General features: G+C 41.2%; 4 protein-coding genes across 6 annotated transcripts in view; 2 read left to right on the top strand and 2 right to left on the bottom strand.

Moving 5' to 3' along the window:
- Nucleotides 1-555: 555 nt before the first annotated feature.
- Nucleotides 556-4,556, bottom strand: LOC122334349 (N-myc-interactor-like). Of its 3 annotated transcripts, none has more exons than XM_043232211.1 (10): nucleotides 4,420-4,556; nucleotides 4,285-4,340; nucleotides 4,134-4,181; nucleotides 3,899-4,057; nucleotides 3,721-3,837; nucleotides 2,329-2,509; nucleotides 2,132-2,238; nucleotides 1,869-2,055; nucleotides 1,323-1,429; nucleotides 556-1,240 (listed from the first exon to the last, which is right to left on the bottom strand). In XM_043232211.1, exons 2-10 carry the CDS (start codon nucleotides 4,315-4,317, stop codon nucleotides 1,037-1,039), a joined length of 1,143 nt encoding a protein of 380 aa, XP_043088146.1. In that variant the 5' UTR covers nucleotides 4,318-4,340; nucleotides 4,420-4,556; the 3' UTR covers nucleotides 556-1,036. The 3 variants fall into 3 exon arrangements, with proteins under 3 accessions (XP_043088146.1, XP_043088143.1, XP_043088145.1); XM_043232208.1 differs by having other exon boundaries at nucleotides 4,285-4,346; nucleotides 4,420-4,555; XM_043232210.1 differs by having other exon boundaries at nucleotides 4,285-4,426.
- Nucleotides 4,557-4,648: 92 nt separating this feature from the next.
- On the top strand, nucleotides 4,649-5,777 carry LOC122334297 (protein mono-ADP-ribosyltransferase PARP14). Its single transcript, XM_043232083.1, has 3 exons — nucleotides 4,649-4,823; nucleotides 5,182-5,357; nucleotides 5,727-5,777. Exons 1-3 carry the CDS (start codon nucleotides 4,652-4,654, stop codon nucleotides 5,775-5,777), a joined length of 399 nt encoding a protein of 132 aa, XP_043088018.1. The 5' UTR covers nucleotides 4,649-4,651.
- On the top strand, nucleotides 5,767-17,790 carry LOC122334296 (protein mono-ADP-ribosyltransferase PARP14-like). The gene is given in 28 exon segments (XM_043232082.1): nucleotides 5,767-6,026; nucleotides 6,239-6,475; nucleotides 6,788-7,024; nucleotides 7,891-9,597; nucleotides 9,691-9,795; nucleotides 10,003-10,065; nucleotides 10,156-10,314; nucleotides 10,400-10,412; nucleotides 10,414-10,561; nucleotides 10,644-10,674; nucleotides 10,830-10,886; nucleotides 10,889-10,933; nucleotides 11,247-11,309; nucleotides 11,459-11,578; nucleotides 11,581-11,640; nucleotides 11,718-11,743; nucleotides 11,745-11,906; nucleotides 11,986-12,052; nucleotides 12,132-12,251; nucleotides 12,386-12,448; nucleotides 12,729-12,908; nucleotides 12,983-13,043; nucleotides 13,045-13,160; nucleotides 13,710-14,104; nucleotides 14,106-14,346; nucleotides 15,597-15,751; nucleotides 16,082-16,256; nucleotides 16,341-17,790. Coding segments are annotated over 28 exon segments (5,202 nt in total). The 5' UTR covers nucleotides 5,767-5,941; the 3' UTR covers nucleotides 16,652-17,790.
- A 738-nt stretch (nucleotides 17,791-18,528) lies between these two features.
- Nucleotides 18,529-23,408, bottom strand: part of LOC122334295 (UBX domain-containing protein 4-like) — a 7,562-nt gene continuing 2,682 nt past the window's right edge. The window contains 8 exon segments of the mRNA XM_043232081.1: nucleotides 18,529-18,768; nucleotides 19,123-19,310; nucleotides 20,239-20,542; nucleotides 20,647-20,774; nucleotides 22,075-22,239; nucleotides 22,312-22,366; nucleotides 22,818-22,920; nucleotides 23,060-23,171. Coding sequence (XP_043088016.1) covers nucleotides 18,630-18,768; nucleotides 19,123-19,310; nucleotides 20,239-20,542; nucleotides 20,647-20,774; nucleotides 22,075-22,239; nucleotides 22,312-22,366; nucleotides 22,818-22,920; nucleotides 23,060-23,171 — 1,194 coding nt within the window. The 3' untranslated portion in view covers nucleotides 18,529-18,629.

Genomic DNA, 23,408 nt, shown 5'->3' with positions numbered 1-23,408 from the left:
TTCTGAAAAATGAAAAAAAAACAAAAAACAGGGATATCCGTTTTTGCAAATAAACTCCTGAAATAACAAAAATTAAAACATTAAAGGAATGAATTTTCAGAACACATGGCCTGTCATTTACTGAGCGTTTCTCCAAACCCAGTATTAAAAGATGTTGAGTATGAAAGTATTCCATGATTTATGAGATATTCAAAGACCTCTTATATTTTGTGTGAGAGAAAAAAAAGGCATAATTTGTGTGACAGGTATGAGTTCAAGATAACCGTCACTCTGTAAAATGAAGTGATAATCTCATCGTTATACATCACTATCACTCTTTTCTCTTATTTGATTCTGTTCAGTGCTTTGATCATTCTGTATTGTTAAAAGCACTCTATAAATAAAAGTGATTGATTGTAACGTTTGCCTCCATACAAACTAATAATGATACGATCCAAAGGTTCGTTCGTGTATTTTAGCAGCATTTGAAACGCTCTGGAAGCAGAAGAGCTGTGATATCATGATTAATAAACTCTTGGCATATGATTTCTCAGTCAATGCAGCTCCACATGAATATCATTTCCAGCCGTGTCTTTATTTGTCCACAATATTACGACACGCTACTTTATTACTGTAAAGCTGCTTCGACACAATCTGTATTGTGCCCTATATAAAAACAAGCTAAAAAAGCACTATAGAAATACCCAGACTGGATCTGACTTTATCTGAAGACTTTCAGTTCATGCAGTTCACTCAAAACTGAGTGAGTTTTAGAAGCAATCCATTGCAGATGACATTAGAATGCACTTTCTTTTAATATAGCATCTGTACATCACAAATTTAAGACGGAGCAGTTTATGTTTGAACAAAATATCAATCTGATTCTCATTTAAATACATTTAACCTACATCTGCTTTAATTACAATCATATTTTATGATGCTCAGTTTTGTCATATTGTTAAAGACAGTGAGGAGATAGGCTTGATATAATCCAAAGGGAAATCCCAAAGATATATATATCACAGATTCTAAGAAAACCCTGGTTTTTATAGGACCCTCAATCTTCCTTTTCTGGGATGTCCTCGCTGAAGAAAGCCATCAGCTGATCTCCTTCAGGAACGTATCTGATGTTCTCCACTTCTCCTCCGTAGTTGCTGGGCTTCTGGAAGTGTATCTCCAGATGATCCTGGAGGTCTTCTTCATCCATCAGCGGCTGGATTCCTCCCAGCAGCACGGTGCGAGTCGGAGCGCCCGAGTACGTCTACGAGATCACGGCAAACACCATCAAACAAACGTCCTTCTGCGCTCCAACAGATCTCTGGACGAGCGTGTCGGAGACCCACCTGAAACTTCCTGAGCTTATAGTCGTACAGAGGAAGAAGCTCCAGCACCGCTGCGTCGCTGCCGGTGTCCACACGAAACGATCCTCGCTGAACCAGATTCTCTGCGACTGAAAGAGAAAGCTGAGAACTAAACAACAGCTGCATGATTTATGTGTTTCTTTTCTCGTATTTATTCATACTTTAATCTTTGTTCTTTCAGGGTTTCTGCAGGATTTTAAAGCTCAAATTTAAGACATGAACCCACATGAGCAGTAAGGCCATGTCTATAGTAGCGTATTAAACTGTAAAATGACTCTGAAAATCATGATTTTAGAAAATAATACACTTCACAATTCAACCTCAAATCATTTTGAGTCAAAAGTATTAATTATTATATTAATTTAATTATATTAATTAAAACTCTTCTTCAAATCAATTTCATGATTTAGAAGATAGATATTTTAGAAGCAGTGAAAACGAAACAAGTCGCCCATCCCTGAAGGAAACGTGTATATGACAATAAGAGTGAAAGACATAAAGCTAAGTCCATGATGAACTCAGACAGACCTCCGGTGTTGAGGAACGTGACGCGGCCCGAGCCCGTATCCCTGTGGTACTCCAGCTTCTCCACCTCTCCTCCACCACGACTCACTCTGGAGAAGGACAGCTCCAGCCGGTCTCTCATTCGCTCCTCAGGTAAAGTGGGCGGGGCTTTAGAGAACCTGATGCTCTTCTTTGACACCTGGATATGGACCTGAAGGAGCAGAAGCAAGCATCAACAGACAGCACGTGACCCTGGACACAGTACAGATGAAGAAAACTCGTTCCACCTCAAACTTGACGGAGGGATCCAGGGATAAAGCGTACGGCTTCACGTCCATCTTGGCTTTGTCGCAGGCCACCGAGCACTTGGCCAGTCGAAGGATCTGCTCCGCCACTGAAAGAACATCACAGAACCATCCAGAAGATCAATGCCATTAAACCTGAGAGAAACAGACATCCTCCTGAACCAGTCCATAACCCATACCCTTCTCCTCCTCGAAGGTGATGAGCGCCTGGCCTCCTTTCAGCAGAAACGAGGGTCTTTGGGTGACGGTGAACACAGACCGCACCTGATCACCATCATCATCATCATCATCTTCATCACACTCCTCTCTGTCCAGAACACGCTCAAACTTCACCGGCTTCATCGGGATTCTGGCTTCTATCTGTGTTTCAGAGAGCATGAGGGTTTATTCATCACATACATCAGATCGCAGGAAAACGTCCTATCTGTTCAAAGGTTTGGGATCGGCACAATTTCTATTGTTTTTAAAGGCGTTTCTCCTGCACATAAAGGCTGCATTTATTTATTTTAAAAAATACAGAAAAAAACATTTTATTATTTTATTATGAAATATTTTTGCAATTTAAAACAGCTGTTTTCTGTTTGAATTTCTGTCAAAGCTTAATATTTGGAAACCATAATTTTCATATTATTATTTTTAGTATTTTATGATGAATAAAAAGACATTTCATTTATAAACTTATAAATTAAAGAAAAAAAAGATAGAAACAAAATTACTGACACCAAACGTTTGAAAAGCAGGCTATTGTAAATTATTAAAAATTATTTCTATTTCATACCAATGCTTTTATTGTGTATGTATTATTTTTCGTGCTTTTGTATCAAAGAATCCTGAAAAAAGTATCACAGGCTTTAAAAAAAATTAAGTATCAAAAAACTGTTGTCACACGTGGACTCCTTTGTGTTATTGTTTTTGTCGTGTGCCATGTGTTCTGTGTGACCTACTTTAGTTCATTGTCTTAGCGTTTTCACCTGTGTCTTATTAAGTATTTACGTTGTGTGTTCTGTTTGTCCGATCTCGTCTATGTTTTACGTGGTTTGGTTCATCTGCCTGCCTTCCCGGGGGACTTATCCTGTATATGTGTATGATTAAACAACTGTTCCAAGATTGATAATAAATCAGTATATTATTACAATTTCTGAAGGATCACATGACACTGAAGCTGAAAATTTCACACAGAAAACAGCTATGTTAATAATATTTTACAATATTGCTAATAATGTTGTTTCTGTATTTTTAAATAAATAAATAAACCCTTGATGAGCAGAAGAAATTGTTTTAAAAAAACACTCTACACCTCTCAATCTCAAACCTTTGAACAGAAGTAAAAACTATTTATATTTGCATTTCTAAATAATTTAGTTTTGTTTGCATCATTAAATAATTAATTTCCTTTTTATCACTGTAAAGCTGCTTGGAAACACTCTGTAGTTTATCGCATAAAACACTGCATACGTAAACAGACCGGACTGTGGAGGAAAAAGATGGGCCCTTGTGCTTTATATTATCATGAAACACTGAACTAAACCGATCCAGCAACTTCTAACTTGTAACAATAAAATGCCTTGAACCTTGAATTTGCGCTGCAGAGAATCACTTTCTTCTCTCTTGAGCTGGAGCTTCTTCTTAAGATCATAAAGTTCTCTCTTCAGATCCTGGTTCACTCGATCCAGACTCTTCATCTCCTCCTGAAACACAAACCCTCAGCATCTGCTTTCACTTTCAGGGGTTAGTCTGATCGAAACTTACATGCACTTCTTGAAGATCTATATTAAACTTTTTAAAACTCCTTTCTTCATCGTCCATGAAGCTCTGAAGCTCTGTCTCGGCTTTTCTCTTTTCGGTCTCTGCTTCGGCCTTTTCCAGCAGCAGCCTGGATCTCCCGTTGTCTGCAGACTCAACGAGATCCTGTGAGAACATTATTAACAAGTAAATGATCGAGTCCTTCGTGACCACGTCTCGCTGGAGATTGAGGGGTTTTAACCTTGTATTTCTTGATTTGCTCCTCGGCGTTGCTCATGTCTTCAAGAAGCTGTTTGAATTAAACACACAAGGTTTTTAACAAAGCGTTTTAAAACATTAAACAGAATTCTCCTGGAAATCTGAACGTGTGTAGAACTGATGTAAACACGTACCTCGCCGTTCGCTCTGTTCTCGGTTTGAGACATAATTCAGACGAAATCGAAAGTATCTAAAACTAAAAGTAAAATCCGAATCAAATCACAGAATACTCGTCGACCGACTGAGAGGTTTCACCTATGATTATTTACCTCAACGCTTCCTGATTCTGGAGCAGATCTGGACTGAACTGATCAGAAGTCACATGAACAGAAGTCGAGCTGAAGCGAAAGTGAAAGTCCCGGAGTCAGCTCTCGGTAAAACACCGGACACCGAGCAGCTGTTTCCGTGATCCGGATCATCTTCAAAACATGTGTCGTCGGTGTTATGAGGTTTTTATAACAGGAGTCTTGGGACAGAAAGTTTCGGATCTGGAGCTCAAAGATGGAAGAGAAGAGTCTGGTTCTCGAGGGTCTACCGGAGGATTTCCACCGAATCAAAGCAAAGATCGAGCTTTACTTCAGAAATAAAAGAAGGTCTGGAGGAGAGATCTCTGAGATTCGAGAACATCCAGACGACAAACGAAAAGCGCTTCTGCTTTATATAAAAGAAGAGGGTGAGCCAAAAAATACTATAGTAATGTATGTGTTTTTAAGCATACTTTAGTGAAGTGTATTATAGTACTTTGTCTGCAATAAATACTATAAGCCTACTTTAGTTTGTCCTACAAAATTGTAGTGTATTGTAGTAAAATATACCGTATAGTTGTAGAAAACAGTGCAGAATTTAATACAGTAAGTTGTTTATATTGCTCTTTTACCACAGTAACGATAGAATTACCACAACAAAGTACTTTACTATAGTATGGTTCAAAAACACTATAGTATATAGTATAAATGATAATAGTATAGTTTAAAAAAACAATCTGACTTGGCAAGCGTAAGAGCTTTACAGAGAACTGCCCTGTTTTCCAGATCTGAAGAAGGTGCTTGAAAAAAGGATCCATAAAGTTGACCTCAAACTTCACGGATCTGTTGAATTGACAGTGAAACTCACAGAAGACACCAAAATCAAGAAGATCAAGCCACAAGTCCTTCCCAAACCGGAGACATGCCTTGTCCTCAAGTCGCTGGCCGCTCCTGCCCCAAAGGTCACTCATTACTTCAGTATTATGTTTCTCGATGCTTGTTTCTTTCAAAAGACAAGGAAGCAACTGGACATTTTTGCCGGTTGCATAAACAAACCCTAGGACAGTGTCTTAAGAACTAGTTTGTTAATCAAGAAGCAGGCAATCAAGTGCTAATCAGAGAAAGAGGTTACTTTTTAACTACAATCTGCATTTTTATGTAGCCTAACTTACTTGAAAAAGTTATGAGCAATCTTGAAGAAAACAATTAGATGACTACCATTAAGAGTAATCTACAGTTTATGCAACCAACATCTGAACTTGATTGAAATGTCAAAAATTACAAGATTCAGTCAGATTATTGATTTCCTTCCTCCTCCTTATCATACAAAGGTCTCTCTTGTCAGACAGCCTACAGCAGCAGGTCAAAAGGTTGGACTGTAATGCTTTTTATTTTCAGTATTTAAAAAAAATCAATTTCATATCTTTTACGACGACACTTTGATCGCGTGTGTATAATTGTTCATAACACAGAAGATGAGAAGGATTCTCAAATACCAGATCTTCTCATCACAAGCTGTGGTTCAGTCGAGAAGGAAACCCTTCAGATGTATTTTGAGCAGTTTACAGAGCAATTTGAGCTCACAAAGCATGGAAATAACAGCTGGATCCTGAAGCTCTGTAGCCAGTCAGGTATGATTTATCAGAGTTTGTTTCTTGGTTACACAGAAACATCACAGTGTGAGTGAAACAAACTGGTTTTGCAAGTCTATTTCTGTGCATCATTACACACAATGCAGGCGAATCATTAGATAACTCACACTCAGCTGAGGAAAATAAAAGCAACCCCTGATGAAATTAACAATCAGAAAGATCAAATCTAACAATACTGACCTTTTTCTCAGATGTAGAGGAGATTTTGGGCCAGAAAGAGCACGAGTTTGGTTTAACTGTAGAAGTGTATAAAGAAGGAGGTCTGGGAGAGCAGCTGGACCCGCGCCGCTTCATCCTGACGGGCTTCGATGGAGACACAGACTGCAGCTTGATCACACTCTTCATTCACAGCTGTAGCAAGAAAACAGAGCACACCTGGGAGGCGCTCGATGAGGACAGGATCGTAGTCACCTTCAAACACGATATCGGTGGGTTTGGAGACAAGATCTTTCCTCTGGGTTTCTGTTTTCTTGACGCTCTGGAGAGCGACCTACGTTTCTGAGACACCTGCTTCACGCTGCTTATATTTGCTCTGCTATGTCTACGAATATTAACATTTAATTTTCTCTATCCATCTACGACTGGACTAATCAAATCTTGTATATCAAAATGCTTCAAGAATCGGTTCAGCTGTGTCTATTCTGCGTTAACAGCTGCTGTGGTCAACCTTCAAGATTAAATTAATGAGGAAAATTAACACCTTCAATGCATTGACCATTTTCTCCCTGTTTTATCAACAGATGTGACGTCATTTGCAAGGAAATGCACCTCGAAGCAGCTGCAGGGTCGAGACATCGGATTGATCCGCCTGGAGCGGACGGACTCGGTTGTGGTCCAGGGAGACTTGGAGAAGCTCACAGAAGATGTTCTCACGCTTTACTTCAGCAACAAGAAGAGGAGCAGAGGAGGAGAAGTCCAGTCCTTCATATGGATCAACACGAAGAAGAGCGCCGTCATCACCTTTGTGAACTGTGATGGTAAGTTTTCACATTGTTTGTGATGATGAAAGCGTTCAGAAGAGGAGACCTGAAAAATATGTATTATATAAAAGTTAGAGAGAACAAATAACACTGTCCAACAGTAATTAAGCCTTTATAATGAGTTCCTGTGAATTTTTTTCTCATTATTCAAAATTATTCCCAAACCTTGGACATGCAACTAATTTTTTGAATGAACCTTTTCAAAATTATCCACAGATACTGCTTTTTACACCCACAAGTCAGCCTTAGCAATGCAGATTGTGTCAAAGCAGCTTTACAGTATCAAATAAGAAAATAGCATGAATTCAGAAGGACAATAGAGTTCAGTGATGTGAACGTCTAGATCAGTTCAGTTTTAACTATTATGTGTGAAATAAACTGGGTAATATCTCTGTAAATTAAGCATCCTCAACTGGCCAAACCAGAGGAATCAAAACTCTATCGGTGACAGAATGGAGGAGAAAGCCTCAGTTCTTCTCTGAACAGACCAAACCAACAGAAACACAAAACCTGAAAGAAAACCTGAAAGATTAAAGATGCATTTAAACAACACCTTTTCAAATAAAACCTAAAAACTTTTCATGGGTTTTGTACAATAAATTACATGACAATGGTGTTTTGGGTGCCTGAAACTGGAAACTTTTTGAAATGCTTTTTAAATATAAGTTCTTTATTGTATCATTATAAGTATCATTATTGTCTCTGTGTAAACTGCATATAAATGTTTAGTACATCAATGTTATGTAAATGTACCTTAAATTCAAGATTTGGTGACAATGCAACAGAGAGAATTAGAAGCAATTTATAAGGCCAGTCATTTCTGATTTTAGCCTGTCATTTACCTGTAATTTCTGTTGTAATAGATGCTCATGCGGTGGTGGAACAAACACATAATGTTTGCGGCACAGAAGTTCACGCTTCACTGTTCTACTCCAGTTTACAAAAGGCTTTAACTGGAGAAAAACCAACCCTAACTGATCAAATCTGCACAAAAGTGAATGTTCCCGTCAATAGAGAGCTGCTCCGTTTCTGTGAAACCAATGAGCGATGCAGAAAACAACTGGAGAGCGACACCAAACTGCTTCATGCCAAAGTGCTTCTTGACAGCTCTGCTGCAGAAAATGAACTGATGCTGGAGATGGACGTCAAGAAAGAGTCTCTGGCAGCCTTGCAGATTGCACCCAGCTGGGAGTCCAAGACTATGAGAGGAGTTCAGTCCTTCCTTAGCAGATACGACACAGCAGAGCTGGCGGCTGAGAAGGACATCTGGACCAGAGTTGAGAACGACTGTCTCACCACGCTCAATACTGCACTCTCCTACAGGGAGCTCGACTCTAAGGTTATAATAGTTGGTGTGAAAGAGGAGGTCAAGATCCTGTCAGACAAGATCAGGATGCTCCTGAAGGACACTGCTGCTGAGGTGGAGGTGGAAAGAAACACCATCGAGGTGGACATCCAGCTAGACTGCAGAGAGATGTTTGATCTAATTAAAGAGCGTGTTGAGTCCAGATTAGGTCAGGTGAGTTTATCACATGACGAGAAGCAGCACATGGTCTCTCTCAGAGGTCTGAAGGATCAAGTAGATTTGGTGGAGATGCTCATCACGCAAGCGCTGAAGAACATTGTTACACACCAGCTGAAGCTTTCTTCACATCTGATTCACTTTCTAAAGGCTCTGGATCTTGAAAAGTTTGAGCAAGACTATTTCCTCCCAAGCCAAATTCCAGCTAGACTTTTAAAGCGACAGGATTTTCTTGTGATCTTGGTTGAGAAAGAAAACTTAAAGAGAGCTGAAGACAAAATAAGTGACATTCTCAAAGAGCAGGTCATACAGCTTTCTTCCTGTCAAACTGATGAGACGTGGACATACTTTCTCAGGAATCTTCAAGATGAAATAGAATCGTTCCAGAAAGCTCATGACATCAGGATCTCACAATCAAATAATGAGCTTATAATATGTGGGTTTTCCAGCTCAGTTGCAGATGTTACCAGAAAAGTGAAGACATATCTGGACAACAAAGAACCAACAACTGAGAGCCTCCCTCTGAAATCTGACCGAGAGGGTGAATTTGTGGAGTCCTGTCTGAATCTTTCCGAGCTCTCTGAACTCAAGCAGCTCAGCGCAACAGTACTCACATGCAGAACATCAAACTCCCCTTGCTTAAAGGTCTCAGCAGCTAAAGACAACATCAAAGATGCTGTGTGTGTCGTACAGCAGCAGATCTCATCCATTGTTACAGAGAGTCATAAATATGGCAAAGCGGGAGAAGCAAAGGTTCTGGAGAAACATGAGGCCAACTTGAAGACTAAAGCGAAGGAGATGCAGTGCAGTCTGTATTTATCACAAGAGCATGTGGTCAAATCCTGCTCTCCAAAGAGCTCCACACACAAAATAGGCAGTTTCATGAGCACCGCAGAAGGAGACCTGCACCATTTCACAGCCAACGCTCTGATCTATCCGATGAAGGCCAATCTAGCTTTAAATAACCCAGTGGCTCAGGGATTTCCTGACACATCTACAACGGTTCATCTACGATCCTTGGAGCTTAAACACAGACCAGACATGAGAGGTATTGTATGCTTTTGTTAGTGCACTACTGCTGCTCACCGGGTTTCCTTGACTACATCGTACTTGTTTTTCGCATGACTGGGAATTCAATCAGTGCTGATCAATGGTGTGCCAATATGCCTGAAAAAGGGTGACATCACCAAAGAGACGGTGGATGTTATAGTGAACTCAACCAACAAATCTTTAGATCTTGACAGCGGTAAGTGTTTCTTTACTGCAGCATCAATTCTAAACTGACTCGCATCATAATAGGTTTACTTTTTATTGGAAGGCATGTCAAATAGCCTTAAGCTTCTTCAAAGATTTGGGTTATATTTACTATAATACAGAGACGATTAAACCAGATCAAAGAAACCGTTTATAGTGTTTCCCAGTTTGTTTTTAATGTAGTTGTTTAATTTTACAGGAGTTTCTGGTGCTATCTTAAAAGCTGCTGGACAATCAGTTATTGACGAATGCAAAAAACAAGGTATCAATGAGTCTTTCTGTCAATGCCTATATAGTAATGGGAGTGCTGAGTGATTTGATTAAAATCTGCGTGTGTAGCTCCTGAAAGCAGCTGCAGCAGTGCTGAGAGCTGGAGTGCTTCAGTGTAAGTTCATCGCTCAGATGGTTGGGCCGGAGAGCACCGATGACATCACATCCTCTCTGGAACAGGTTCTGAACCTCTGCGAGGCCAAAATGGCCACAACTCTAGCCATTCCTGGCATTGGAACAGGCATGACAGCAAGCACTTTCTGTCATTTAAAAAAGTCAATCTTAGAAAAAAAAATCAAGCTTAGAGTGATAATCTTTGTCTGCAGGACGAGGTGGCTTTCCCAAAAGAATCAATCAAAGCCATCTTCACAGCAATCGAGAAACATCTAAAGGAGCCAAACTCATCCTTCCTCCGGAGAATCACTATAGTGGCATTTGAAAAGAAGACCTTTGGGGACTTCCGTGACTATTTCAAAGCATGGAATAAGGTTAATATTGATGAGAGAACATCTTAATGTCCAGATTTATTTATTTTACAGTTTTCATTTTACTACATTTGTTTTTCCTCAGCCTGCATCCGGCAAGATGCCTGAAAATCAAGGTTCTGACAACTCTACGTTTCCATGCTGATTCATAAATAAATAGGCTCTACTTTTTCAAATGCATCATGAACCCCTTTTTCATGTCTTAGTTCTGACATTTCCAGGCCATGTTTATATTACTGTTTATATCTGAGATCCGTCTCATCTTTTATAGTCAAAATTGGAAGCGTCAGAATCGAGGTAAAGAAAGGTGACATCACTAATGAAGCGGTCTGAGGATCGTAAACACCACCAACAGGAACATGAGCCTGAGAAGAGGTCTGTAAGACTTAATTGAACTCAAAACACACAAGCTAGACACTTTTACATCAACACATCCATTACTCTAAAAGAGTAGTTGCCAAAGATTTTCTACAATCATCAGATCATTAATAGATCATTACTTGGATCATTACCCAAAACATGCAAATGTTGGTGGTTCCTAGAAATGTTAGGGTTGGGAACCACTGCTTTAAAATAAACCATGGATCTACAGCGAAACACAACAGTGTGTGTTTGTGGCAATTTTAAAGTACGATCAGTTCAGTGTATCCCACCTTGACAATCTCAAAAGCGTCCTTGTCTTCGTCAGGCGTGTCGGGTGCCATATTTAAAACAGCTGGAGCGTCTGTGGAGCAGGAGTGCCAAAATCATGGTGAGAACATTACACCATAAAACTATCAACTGCATGAACAAGAGACGCTCTGGATATTAGCATGAGTATGACTGGGCTGTAGATGATGCTGAACTCAATGACAAGGACCAGTAAACAATTTTTTTCTTTAAACAAATTCTGTCCTGAAGGTCCACTGCAGAATGACATCGCAGCTGTGACCAGTGGTGGAAAACTGCATTGTGACTTCATTATTCACATGGTCGGGCCGCACTCTGCAGCTGAGGTGAGATCCCGCGTGAAGAAGGTTCTGGGCGCTGTGAGGAGAAGCAGATCACCACGATCTCCTTCCCTGCTGTAGGCACCGGTAGGGGTTATGATGGTCTTAAATGCAGCATGTGTTGGTCTTGTGTGGTTGTGTCTCACTCCATCTGATGGCTCTTGTTAAAGGCGGAGGCGTTAAGGGCGAGGACGCTATCAGTTGCAATGCTGAAGGGATTTAAAGATCATCTAGCTCAAAACATCTCGACTGTGATCAAGCTTATCTACATTGTGATTGACCAGGACAACGCTCTGCAAGAGTTTCAGACAGGTCTTAAAACATGGACTGCGAATACACAGGTACAAAACCTTAAGCCAGTTAAGGGACACTTAAAAGATTTCAGTATCGTAAATGCTTTTGTACTTTAGCATTTAATTAACATCAATGCACAACTAGGACAGTGAAAATGATGATGACTACAGCTCAACAGAAGAAAGCTCCTCATCTGAACAAGAAGGCAACGGTAATGCAGTATTTAATGACCTTTTAAAATGTACTGTTATAGGTGTCCCAAATTTGCTAAACTGTTTACTTTTCACCAGCAAATCCAGTGGAGGTGATGATGGGCCAGATTAAAGTCAAGGTGTTTAGTGGGGACATCACCAAAGAGACTGTCGAGGCTATTGTAAACAGCACGACTACAAGCCTCGACTTGAATACAGGTGAGTTCACTTTTGAATCTGATGAAAGATTATTTTTCAGACATTTTCCTAACCTTAACCTGACACAGGAAGAGTGGCCTTTGAATAACTAATTGAATATGGTGTTCAGATCTAGTGTATGTCTTTATGTTTAGGTGTATCCGGAGCCATTCTCAAAGCATCAGGACAAACTGTGGTGAATGAGTGCAAATCAAAAGGTAGAGCTTACAGGTTCAGTCAATAGTCATAAATGTAGCCATTTCTGCTGAACTTCTAAAATGTCCAATCCTGGTCCTGGAGGGCCAATATCCTGCAGAGTTTATCAACTTGTCCCAAAATACCTGTCTGGAGGATTGTAGTAATTCTTCGCTGATCTTGGCTCAGGTTTGGTTATTTGGGGCTGGAGATAAATTCTGCAGGACAGTGAGCCTCCAGGAGCAGAACTGGACTCTGCTGCTATACCAGAATAATTGCTTATTCATTCTCTCCTGATAAAAGCTCCTCAGCCCTCAGATGGCGTGATTCTGACCAGTGCTGGAAATCTTTCCAATATCAAACACATCATTCATATGGTTGGGCAGACCAGTGAGAAAAGCATCAGCAGCTCCATGTACAAAGTTCTGAGGATGTGCGAAGACAATAAGATTCAGTCTGTTTCATTCCCAGCTCTTGGAACAGGTAAATTAATCCAGATTTACAGATAAGCAAAGCCAAGCAATCTGGATGATCCTAAAATGATTGATGTCCTTCAGGAGCAGGTAACTTGGCTGCAGCAGGAGTTGCCAATGCAATGACAGAAGCTCTGACAAACTTTAAAAGGATTTACGAAACATTTGAAGCGTGTCCACATCGTGATTTTCCAAGCAAAACTACTGCCAGACTTTCAGGAAGCAATCAAGAAGTGCAAGAAGATTTCTCGAAATGCTTCTGGTATGTTTCAGTACATGAACATGCAGTAGGGACGGATCAGTATGTGTATCAGTACCATAAGGTTCTCGAACAAATTGATCGAACAAGTGATCATCCCTATCCCATTGGAGAGGGAATTAGACCATGTGCATGTCCTAATGTAGTCTTTTAGAATGCAGCAGATGTAGCTGTTTTAATAAATGTCAGCATGTTAGCATAACTGTTGCACAATACATGCATTTTTATGTTAAAATGTAAATATGCTAATACATAAAAAATAATTTGTTTAACTTAGTGCTAACAGACACTGCACTGCGTTGTCACGGGAACACGCAAGTTGAAGATAATGTGGAAATGACATCACCCCCTTCACCAAGTGCATTTCAAATGACTACATTATGAGACACACGTGTCCTGTTCACTCCAGAGTCCCCCTTCCAAGGTGGTCACTTTCATTTGGAATTTGTCCGAGAACCATATAGTACCGATACGCTTATCTAGCCATTCCTAACTTGCTGTGTGAAGAAGCTGGAACTAACCTGGCTACTTTAACTTGTGTTTCCTGAACAGCGCGTCAGGTCAAACCTTTCCAGCAACCGGTCATACCTGTTCAAGCGCAGCAACCGGCTATTTGTCTAGCCGAAGAAACGGCAGCTATTTCTTTTCCAGTTATGGTTGTTGATGTTTATGGGATGTCGCCTACAAACCTCGTCAAAGTCAAGAAGCTCCTAGACGAGCTGATCAAGGAGGAGTGCATCAGTAAAGACGTCCAGTCGAGCCACATAACAGACCTTCCGGAAACGGACAAGAAGGCTATTGTGACCCTCAGCCGAGCCAATCAAATCAGTGTTCTGGTGACCAGCTTGGATAAGTTAATGTTATCAGGGAAAAAAGACGACGTCTTGGATGCTGTGCTGAAGATAAATGGCTTCATCCAAGAAGCGCGAGAGCGAGAGATGCGGGGAAGGTGAGGTGAAGCGTCTGAAGGAGACGCTGTGCTGGGAGGTGGCCAGAGGAGACAGCTGGGAGTCACTGGAGGCCGGCATCAGCTACGACATCGAGCTGGCCTTCCACCGCAAGCAGAAGACCGTCCATTACCAGGAGAACGGACAGACCTACATGGTGGACTTCACCCTGATGGAGGTGACAAACAGCAAGCAGGAGTCCTGCAGGATCAAGAGGACTCTGCTTGGAGATTCTGATACAGGTATGAGTCTGAGGTGTCATCTGATGGGCATGTACTTTCTAGCTCAGGGGTGTCAAACTCAATTCCTGGAGGGCCGGAGCCCTGCAGAGTTTAGATGCAACCCTAATTAAACACACCTGATCCAGCTAATCAAGTACTTCAGACATGCATAGTATATGTGATTTAGCAGGGTTGAATCTAAACTCTGCAGGGCTCCGGCCCTCCAGGAATTGAGTTTGACACCACTGTTCTAGCTGTATAAGTCAAGGCAAGATTATTCATATAGCACATTTCTTATACAATGGTAATTCCAAGTGCTTTAAATAAAAGGAAATAATCATAAAAATAACTTTTTATAAGAATAGAAAATTACATAAAATAGAGTGCAATCGGTTGGGATGCAGCACAGTGCTCATTCAGTAAATGTACAGCTAAACAGATGTTTTTTGAGTCTAGATTTCTATATTATTTATTTATATAAAGATAATGTTTAATTTCTCCTAAAAGCTGGTTCCAACTGTGAGTAGCTAACAGCTAAAAGCTCCCCTTGTTTTGTGTGAACCCTTGGTTTTTCGAACTGACTTGATCCTAACGATTTGAGTACTCTTTTGATTTTTACTCAGTGAGCATATCTTCAAAGTATTGAGGTTCTAGGCCAGGGTCATCAAACTTGATCCTGGAGTGTCCAACTTGCCTCAACACACCTGCTTTGAAGTTTCAAGTAATCCTAGTAAGATCTTGATTAGCTGCTTCAGGTGTTCAGGGTTGGAGCTAAACTCTGCAGGACACCGGCCCTCCAGGACCAAACTTGGTGACCCCTGTTCGAGGCCATCGAGTTATTTACAGGGGTGGCCAAAATTATTAGAACTAACAGATCTGAAAGTTTAATTTCATAAAAATTTCACTATTTCATTTCATAATGTTCATGAAACTTGTTCAAGAGCTTGTTTTGGCTGTGTCCTTGTGGGATTCTTCAACCACATGACGACTCAGAAGCTGATATGAAGTTTTACTTTTTAAGGAGTTCTGACTGCTCTTTCTAAATATCATTCATCACCACATGGATGATGATTTGATTTGCAGTCTTCTGCTTGACCAGAAGTAGTGATGTTAGCTGCTGGCGGATATGATCCACTTAGAGTTTCCTCACCCACGTTCATGAAAGGTGTATAGGGGGTGGTTAAATAAGCGCCTCACTGATCATCTCATGTCATAAGTGTCTAGAGGTATTGTCTTAACTTTGTCTGTAACTTTGCTTGTTTGTTTCTCAGCAATCATTCATCCCCCTCCAGTGTGGACCAAAATGGATGGACAGGATTTAGAAATAATTACATTACACTCAGATTCGGTGGAATACAAGAACATAGAAAAAGCCTTTCTGAAATCCAGCAAACACCGTGATGTAAAGCCCGTCCAGGTTCAACAGGTAAAATAACTTTGAAATAACCAAAAAACAAGCATCAGTATTTAAAGTCAAGGGCAAGTGCAATTCATTCTACATCACTATTGTGACTTGTTTCAGAATATGGAAACAAAGCATTCTTGTAGCTCAAACAGTAAATTATGACAAAAACATGGGCTTAATTATCGAGGAATGCAGAAATTGATTAAAAACAATGAATAGCTTCAGTGCAAAGTGTGGATAAAATCATCTGCCAAATGCACAATAAGCAGAATATCCAATAAGAAAAACAGAAACTTGACTTTCTCCATGATGCATTAATGGACTTGTGTTTAACATCTGAAATGATTCCAGATCGACAGGATTCAGAGTCAGTCGCTGTGGCAGAGATACTCCGTGCTGAAACAGACCGTGGATAAGAAATACCCCAAACAGAGAAACGAGCGCCTTCTTTATCACGGAACGACCAAAGAGATATGCCAGAAAATCAACAAGAACGGCTTCAACCGCAGCTTCTGTGGCAGAAACGGTAGGTCTTAGCTCCGATCTGACGCATAACCGCACGTTTCTCGCAGCTTGACGATGCTGACCCGCCACATGCTCTGTTTTGAAGCGGTCTATCACGGAGAAGGCACCTACTTCGCCAGAGAGGCCTGGTACTCCTGCCAGGACAAGTATTCTAACCCAGACGACAAAGAGCTGAAGTACATGTACCGAGCGCGAGTGGTGACGGGCTCGCTGTGTCAAAGCAGAAAAGGAATGAAGGAGCCGGATCCGATCAACCCTGCTGACCCGAGGGCTGGACTGCACGACTGCGCCGTGGACGAGCCAAACAACCCCTTCATCTTCGTGGTGTTCTGTGACGCAGGAGCCTATCCTGAGTACCTCATCACCTTCAAATCTATAGCCCTCCAGAGTCCATAGTCCTCCAGCAAACCCTAAACACACAGCCTGAATGCTGCTGACAGAGTCTTCATGATATCACTGTGACACAAGGTCATAAACGTGTCTTCGACATATATATTAGGGGTGTGCAACATTGAAAACTAAAAACATGTAGATATTTTCTGGGATTTTTAGATATGGTCACTAGATGATAATTTGCTGAGTGTGTTAAAGGGCTACCACAAACAGACTCTTAAACGTTTTCAATATTTTTTACATTCTGTGTGGTGGTCAGTTCAAACCGATAGAAATTAATCTTTTCAGATTAACAGGTTTTTACATTTTATGGCCATTTTAAACGTTATGAAGCATTTTTTTTCTAAAAGTGACAATTGTCTTTTGAATACTGATATTTGAAATTATTGAAATGTTGCTCAGAGACACAAAATAATGCTGTGGTTGTGTTCGGCATTGTTTTTTGTTCAATAACTTTAATATCACATTTCTAATTATGGTAATTTTTGTATAAAAAAATGACTCATCGTGTGAAACTGATACGAAGTGGTCTCAGTATATAGCTTTTCGGCATCCACGTTTTGAATGAGAAACTGCTTTAAACTCAGAGATGCTCCCAAGAAATGATGATTTAGTTCAGTTCATAGAAGTTAACTGATAAAGAAAACCTATTTTTCACAGCGTCCTCATTTTACAGCATTTTTACACAAGTGCCTAAAACTTTTAACAGTGCTGTAGATTTGCAGGGATCTTTCTTGAAGAAGTTCTTCTGCAAAACTAGTGTTCTAATAGTCTCTAGACGTTCTTCAGTAGGCCTGTCAGCTGCCAAAAATCACTTTGATAATAACTTGATAATATATTTGCTACCGAATAAGGAAATTTCAAAGACATTTAAAGGGACATTTCACCTAAAAAAAAAATGAAAATGGCCATCATGTACTCACCCTCATGTTATTCCATAAGAGACGCAGGTCCCTATTGACTTCGTGTTTTTTCTTTCTATACTGCACAAGTGGGGACCTTCTTCAAAACATCTACGTTTGTGATCAATAAAAGAAACGCACACAGGTTTGAAACATCTCGAGTTAAGTAAATGACGACAATCTTTATATTCGTGTGAACCGTCTCTTTAATGTGACACAAATAAATCACTGAAAACACAACATTTGCTTTTAGAAGTGAATATAGAACCACCTTTTATCTCTTCATCGTCTGCTGGAGGCCTCATGCTCTCATGCTTTGTTTTTTTAAAATGTGTTTCCTGTTAGAAAAGCATTATGATTTTCATTTTTACTGCATGTTTTTTGTTCGTTAATAAGTCAACAGCCCTGGAGCACGAGTCAAACTCATTCTCAATCATTCTGAAGGTATGAAACTTTGATACACAAAAGTTTGCTTCTATCTGAAACGTTATAATGCGAATAAACACAATCATAATCTGCCTCACCTGACCTTCTGATCTCTGTGCAGCAGAACTCAAAGAAACCGGACAAAGCATACAGTAAAAGAATGAGAACCCAAAATACTTTTAGCTTTAATATGAATTACAAACTATGATCACACAGAGTACAACAGATAATAGTAACGGATGAATTTTTGCAAAAGATTGTCACATGATTCATAAATTCGCAGACATTGATGAAAACACACAGACAGTTGTAGAAGATTAAAAGAAGCAAAAAAATCAAAAGAGAAGAATGACTGCAGTCGAAGCGTTTCATTGAAAAACATCTTTTATTCTATCGTTAAAGGATCAAGTAGCATCTGTGCTCAAACTAGTAGAAAGACATTCTATTGCCGAAGCGGTTTATGACGCTGAGGGGTTAAAACCTCCAGATAAAACGCCACAAACCGTCAGATATTTTCACAACAGGCGCTTTCAGCGGCGACATTACTATTAAATCAATCCTGGCGATGCCGGAGTCACCTGGTTAAAGCAGTTAGATTGACCCATGCGGGGTGGAGCCGGAGGAAGAGGGATGGAGATCAGAAACCACCAGAGCTACATCTGCTGCGTGGAGTTACCGTTCCAGGTGTTGTTGTCGTCCTCGTTGTCTTCTTGAGTCCGTAGCCGGTATATTTTACCATCTTTCTTGAAGTCCTCGGGCCTCTTCTCAAGGATCCTCTTACGAACTGCATCTCTGGAGCAGAAAACCAGCAGAAATTCATCTGTATCTCACAGCGTTTCTCAGCGAGTGCCAATGTGTTTACAGCAGGTTAAAGGGACGTATCAAAGATTAATAAAAAAACACACAAAACACCTCTAACATTGAAGATAAACCTCTACAAATGAAGATAAGTTTTTCTCATGTTATTTGTAGTTTTTCTTTCGTGTACCAAAGGACATAGTCTACCCCTATATATCACAGCCCCGCCCACAATTCAAGGGCGCTGCCCATTTAGCCCCACCTCCTATTCTACATAGCTGCCCGTTTAGCCCCGCCCACGATTATCACGATCCCTTTAATGCGAGGTCAGAGCGGTCAGAAACGCACCTCTTTGGCTCTGCGGCGGCCCCGGGGCCGTGTGTGTTCTGGGGGGCCGGTGGAGGAGCAGCAGGAGCGCTGCTGAACAGGAAGCTGCTGATGTACCTCCAGACGGACAGCAGCGGGTACAGCAGTGACCCCAGCACTGTCCAGACGCCTCCGGACGCTGACGAGCGCACCACAGCACTGCTGGACTGCTGCAGGACCAATCACAGCACAGCATTCACGTCACGTGACCACCAGCACTACGAGCTCCTCAAACACGCCTCAAGTGTCTCATTGAATATTCATTGAGAACATAAACCTGAACTTTGGATGAAGCCAGGATCAAAATGCTTGTGGTTTTGTCGTCAGATTACAGATAAAGGTTTTTAGAGGAGAGATTGTGGGTTTGTTTTGAGCACGGTTCTGTGATCAGAGAACTGCAGAAGAAAGATAATACACATCATTCATCAGAGACACGCTGCGGCTGGAAACGAATGATCCTGTAGTTCACGTTCATAACTGCAGACCAGCTGCTTCTGAGCTCCTTCCTGACTTGAGTCTTTTATTATGTGTATTTAGAAAAGCAACATCTTTCCACAGCATTTATGAACCACTTGTCCCACAAAATATTACATTAAATAACATGTTTTTATTCCAAACTCTCTTAGCATTTCATTCTCTACGTGTGTTTATTTTCCGCTGAATCAATGAAAGCAGTTCAATCCTCGGTTTATTCAGCTAGTGCTACAGAGATTCACAGAGTTTCTTCTGAGGTGTGTTTTACTTTCTATAAGATTTCTGCTGATCACAGAACTGTGCTTCTCTCACGAGACACACACGACTGTCACAGCTTCGGCCGAATACTGATTATGATTTCATTTCTATTAATCGTGCAGCTCTATTTATCACTGCATAGATCTGTGGTGTCTGACAAAAAAAATACAATTGTAGAGAAAAACATGACCAGCTGTATCTATGTGTGTGTGTGTGTATGCATCTTTATCTGTGTGTGTGTGTGTGTATCTGATACTGTGTGTGTGTATCTGTTTGTGGGTAAGTAAGTATCTGTATCTGTGTGTGTGTGTGTGTCTGTGTGTGTGTGTGTGTGTGTGTGTGTGTGTGTGTGTGTGTGTCTCTCACTGGGAGCAGCACGATGGAGGCACTGGGGGTCAGCTCCAGCTCCAGCAGTGATCTCTGTAGGTCTTCGTCGGTGAACTCTCTCCGGGGGAACATGGTGGCCAGAGAGAACTGACCGTATCGGCCGCCCACCTCCTGCAGGAGAACACGGGTCACTTCTGACTCCACCATCATACAGTCATTAAAGAGCGGCATGGCAGGCTCTGACCTGAGCATGGCGCGGGCCTCCAGCAGACGGGTCTCTGAGGGGAACTGGTTAGTGAAGGACGAGCCGTCCGGCAGACGGAACTGAATCCTTGCAAACGCACTGAGACCAGAAGAAGAAAACATCGTCAGGACTAACGATCTCCAGAAACCATACGCAGAAGCACTGATTGTTCAGTATGTTCAGTGCAGCGTTCAGCAGCTGACCTCCTCTCTCTCTGAGCGGCGTCTCTCCTGGACTCTTGTTCTGAGGCTCTGGCCTGAAGGGCAGCGACCCGAGCCGCTTCCACCTCCGCCTGGCTCTGAGCGTAACGAGCCGCTCGGTCAGCACGGTCCTGAGGAACAAACCACAACAGACCTGACCCTACCGGCGTGTCACCACATTCATCTGAGAAACGAACGCACACTCAATACGGCTCCATCTCTTCATCAGCTCTGTTTTTGCTGCGTGTTTGAGTCGGCTGGTTCAGACGATCAGCTCGTGATCCGGTGTTTTCTGCCTCTCAGAAAGGCTCTGTTAAATCTATAATCAATGCAGTCAACTCCTTTATTGCTCGTGATGTGAGTTTAGTGCATGCTTGGAAACACAAAGGCCATCAGTTATGCTTTATTTTCACAGCAGATGATTACTAGATCATTCGAGATGTGAGACATGTTTTTAAGCATGTTTTCAGCTGGAGCTGGACTTTCCATCAAACAAAAGCTTAAAAGGTCTGTTCGCATCATGTTTGAAGTTTTAACATGTGTTTGCTTTAATTGATTAAGATTTCAGGTCATTTATCTGTTGTTTTGAGTATGACTACAAGCTCAAACTAATAGTAGATATGTTTAACACCTGAGATGATCTACTCTCATATAGTATGCATGTTGTTGTTCCAGCAGCGGTGCTGTAGAAATAGAATACATTTCTAAAATAGAAATGTGTGTGTCACACTAGTTATGTAGTAATAGCAGTACTATTTTAATACCAAAAGCTGAATCATCAGCTCCTGTAATCACAAACATGTTCAGCAGGCAGAGACTGAGAGCACTGTATAATAGAGCTGTCAAAATGGCTGAAAAAATAAGTTGGTTTTATTATTCAATATTCAAATTTATAAGGCTTAATTTTCTTAGAGGGCAAAGAGGCTTTCTCCACAAGAGGGCGCTCTGAGCCAAAAATTACTAATGCACGTTTATTCAAAGCCATAAAACAATTTTTGAAAAAAGTGCAAAATGTGTATAAACCATAAATAATTACCTTGCTTGAACAATTCAAAACCAGATATGAGATAAAGCAATCACACAGAGCCCTGGTTCATTTAAGAACATGAGATGTAGGACATAAACTCTGGAGACGTGTTTTTTAAAAGTTGAACTTGTATTAATTTTTCATGTCTTTCTAAACATCTTCTCTCTTGTATGAGATGCGTCTGAAACGGTGACAGATGTCTCTCTAGATAATGTGATAAAAATGGCTTTGTTTCAGTTCTGATATGATGTTCTCGTTTCCTCAGTGTTTTAAAAGAAGTACGCGGCAGCACTGAATCATCATCATCATCATCATCATCATGATCTCGTGCTCCGCTGATAGAGCTGCCGACGCTCACCTAACATCAGGCTGTGTGTGTGTGTGTGTGTGTGTGTGTGTGGTACCAGAGCGATCTGCTGCTTGACCCGTTCTCTGGCCGCTCGCTCCTCAGCCTTCTCTCGGTTCCTCTCCTCCAGCAGACGCTTGGTTTTCTCCTCCTCCTGCTTCTTCTTGAAGTCCAGCATCTCCTTGCCCATCTTACGCCTCTCCACCTCCTTCCTCAGCTCGTTCTGTTCACGTCAGAGAAAGATCACGTACGCTTAGCGTTCATCCTTTAATTCAGAGCGTTACGACAGAATTACCTCTTCTTCTGCTTTCTTCTTCTGCTCACGTCTTTCCTCCAGCTTCTTTGTTATCCTACACAGGAAAAGGAGTAAGAACAAGTACATACTGAAAAAGAATCTGCTGAACATCCCAGCTTCAGACACCACTGCAAAACAGGAAGTAGGCTTGTCTTGTTTTTTAGTACAAATGTCTAAATTGTCTTCTTAAATTCTACCCAGCTGTTTTGCAGTCTTGTTTTTTTTTTAAATGATTTCTGAAGGATGACACTGAAGACTGAAGTAAGGATGCTGAACATTGAGCTTATAAAGCACAGGAATGAAATACAGTTTAAAATATATTAAAATAGAAAACAGATATTCTAAATAGTAAAGATTTTTCACATTATTACTGCTTTCCTGCACTTAAAGAAGAAGAAGAGAGTTCTTTAAAAAGCATTAAAAATCAGAAAAATTCGGCAGCTTTTGACTTGGAATGTCTTTCCTCAGCGGCATGAAGAAAACTGATCTGTTCAGTCTCTGCTGACCTCTCTACTTTACTGTCCAGAGCTTCGTCCGGCTGAGACGCATCTTCTGCTGGAGTCATGTGACCTGATGCTCCGTCTTCCTCCATCGGCACGGACAGGGATTCTGAGAAGAGAGGAATCAAACTCAGACTCTCCCTGGTTTGTATGTTAACGACTCCTGAAACTAAATCAGCAGAGCACACCGAGACTGAAACTCCTCTGAAAGCACAGACAAGAACGTCCTGCAGCCAATCAGAGCTCACCTTTAGATGCGGCCTCCTCCGTCTCATTGGCTCTCTCAGCGCTCATCTGCTGCGTGTGCATCTGGACACAAGAACTCATTAGTGTGTGTGTGTGTGTGTGTGTGTGTGTGTGTGTGTGTGAGAGAGTGTGTGTGTGTGATGTGTGTCTGATGAGTGTTAGTGTGTGTGTGTGTGATGACCGTGAGAGAGAGTGTGTGTGTGTGTGTGTGTGTGAGATGAGTGTGTGTGTGTGTGTGTGTGTGTGTGTGTGTGTGTGTGATGAGTGTGTGTGTGTGTGAGAGATGAGTGTGTGTGTGTGTGTGTGATGTGTGTGTGTGTGAGTGTCACCTGTGTGTGTGTGTGTGTGCTG

The sequence above is a fragment of the Puntigrus tetrazona genome, unplaced genomic scaffold (assembly GCF_018831695.1).
Source record: "Puntigrus tetrazona isolate hp1 unplaced genomic scaffold, ASM1883169v1 S000000513, whole genome shotgun sequence".
Lineage (NCBI taxonomy): Eukaryota > Metazoa > Chordata > Actinopteri > Cypriniformes > Cyprinidae > Puntigrus > Puntigrus tetrazona.
The sequence above is the reverse complement of the archived record's forward strand: the minus strand, read 5'-3'. Positions and strand labels throughout refer to the sequence as shown.

Excerpts from the sequence above, each read along its gene's own strand:
- LOC122334349 (XM_043232211.1), bottom strand. The coding sequence starts at position 4,317 with ATGTCTCAAACCGAGAACAGAGCGAACGGCGAG. Across the intron at positions 2,510-3,720 it reads CTCTGCAGCGCAAATTCAAG|ATAGAAGCCAGAATCCCGAT; the intron begins GTTCAAGGCATT and ends TCTGAAACACAG. Across the intron at positions 2,056-2,131 it reads ATCCCTCCGTCAAGTTTGAG|GTCCATATCCAGGTGTCAAA; the intron begins GTGGAACGAGTT and ends CTGCTCCTTCAG.
- LOC122334297 (XM_043232083.1), top strand. The coding sequence starts at position 4,652 with ATGGAAGAGAAGAGTCTGGTTCTCGAGGGTCTACCGGAGGATTTCCAC. Across the intron at positions 4,824-5,181 it reads GCTTTATATAAAAGAAGAGG|ATCTGAAGAAGGTGCTTGAA; the intron begins GTGAGCCAAAAA and ends CCTGTTTTCCAG. Across the intron at positions 5,358-5,726 it reads TGGCCGCTCCTGCCCCAAAG|GTCTCTCTTGTCAGACAGCC; the intron begins GTCACTCATTAC and ends TATCATACAAAG.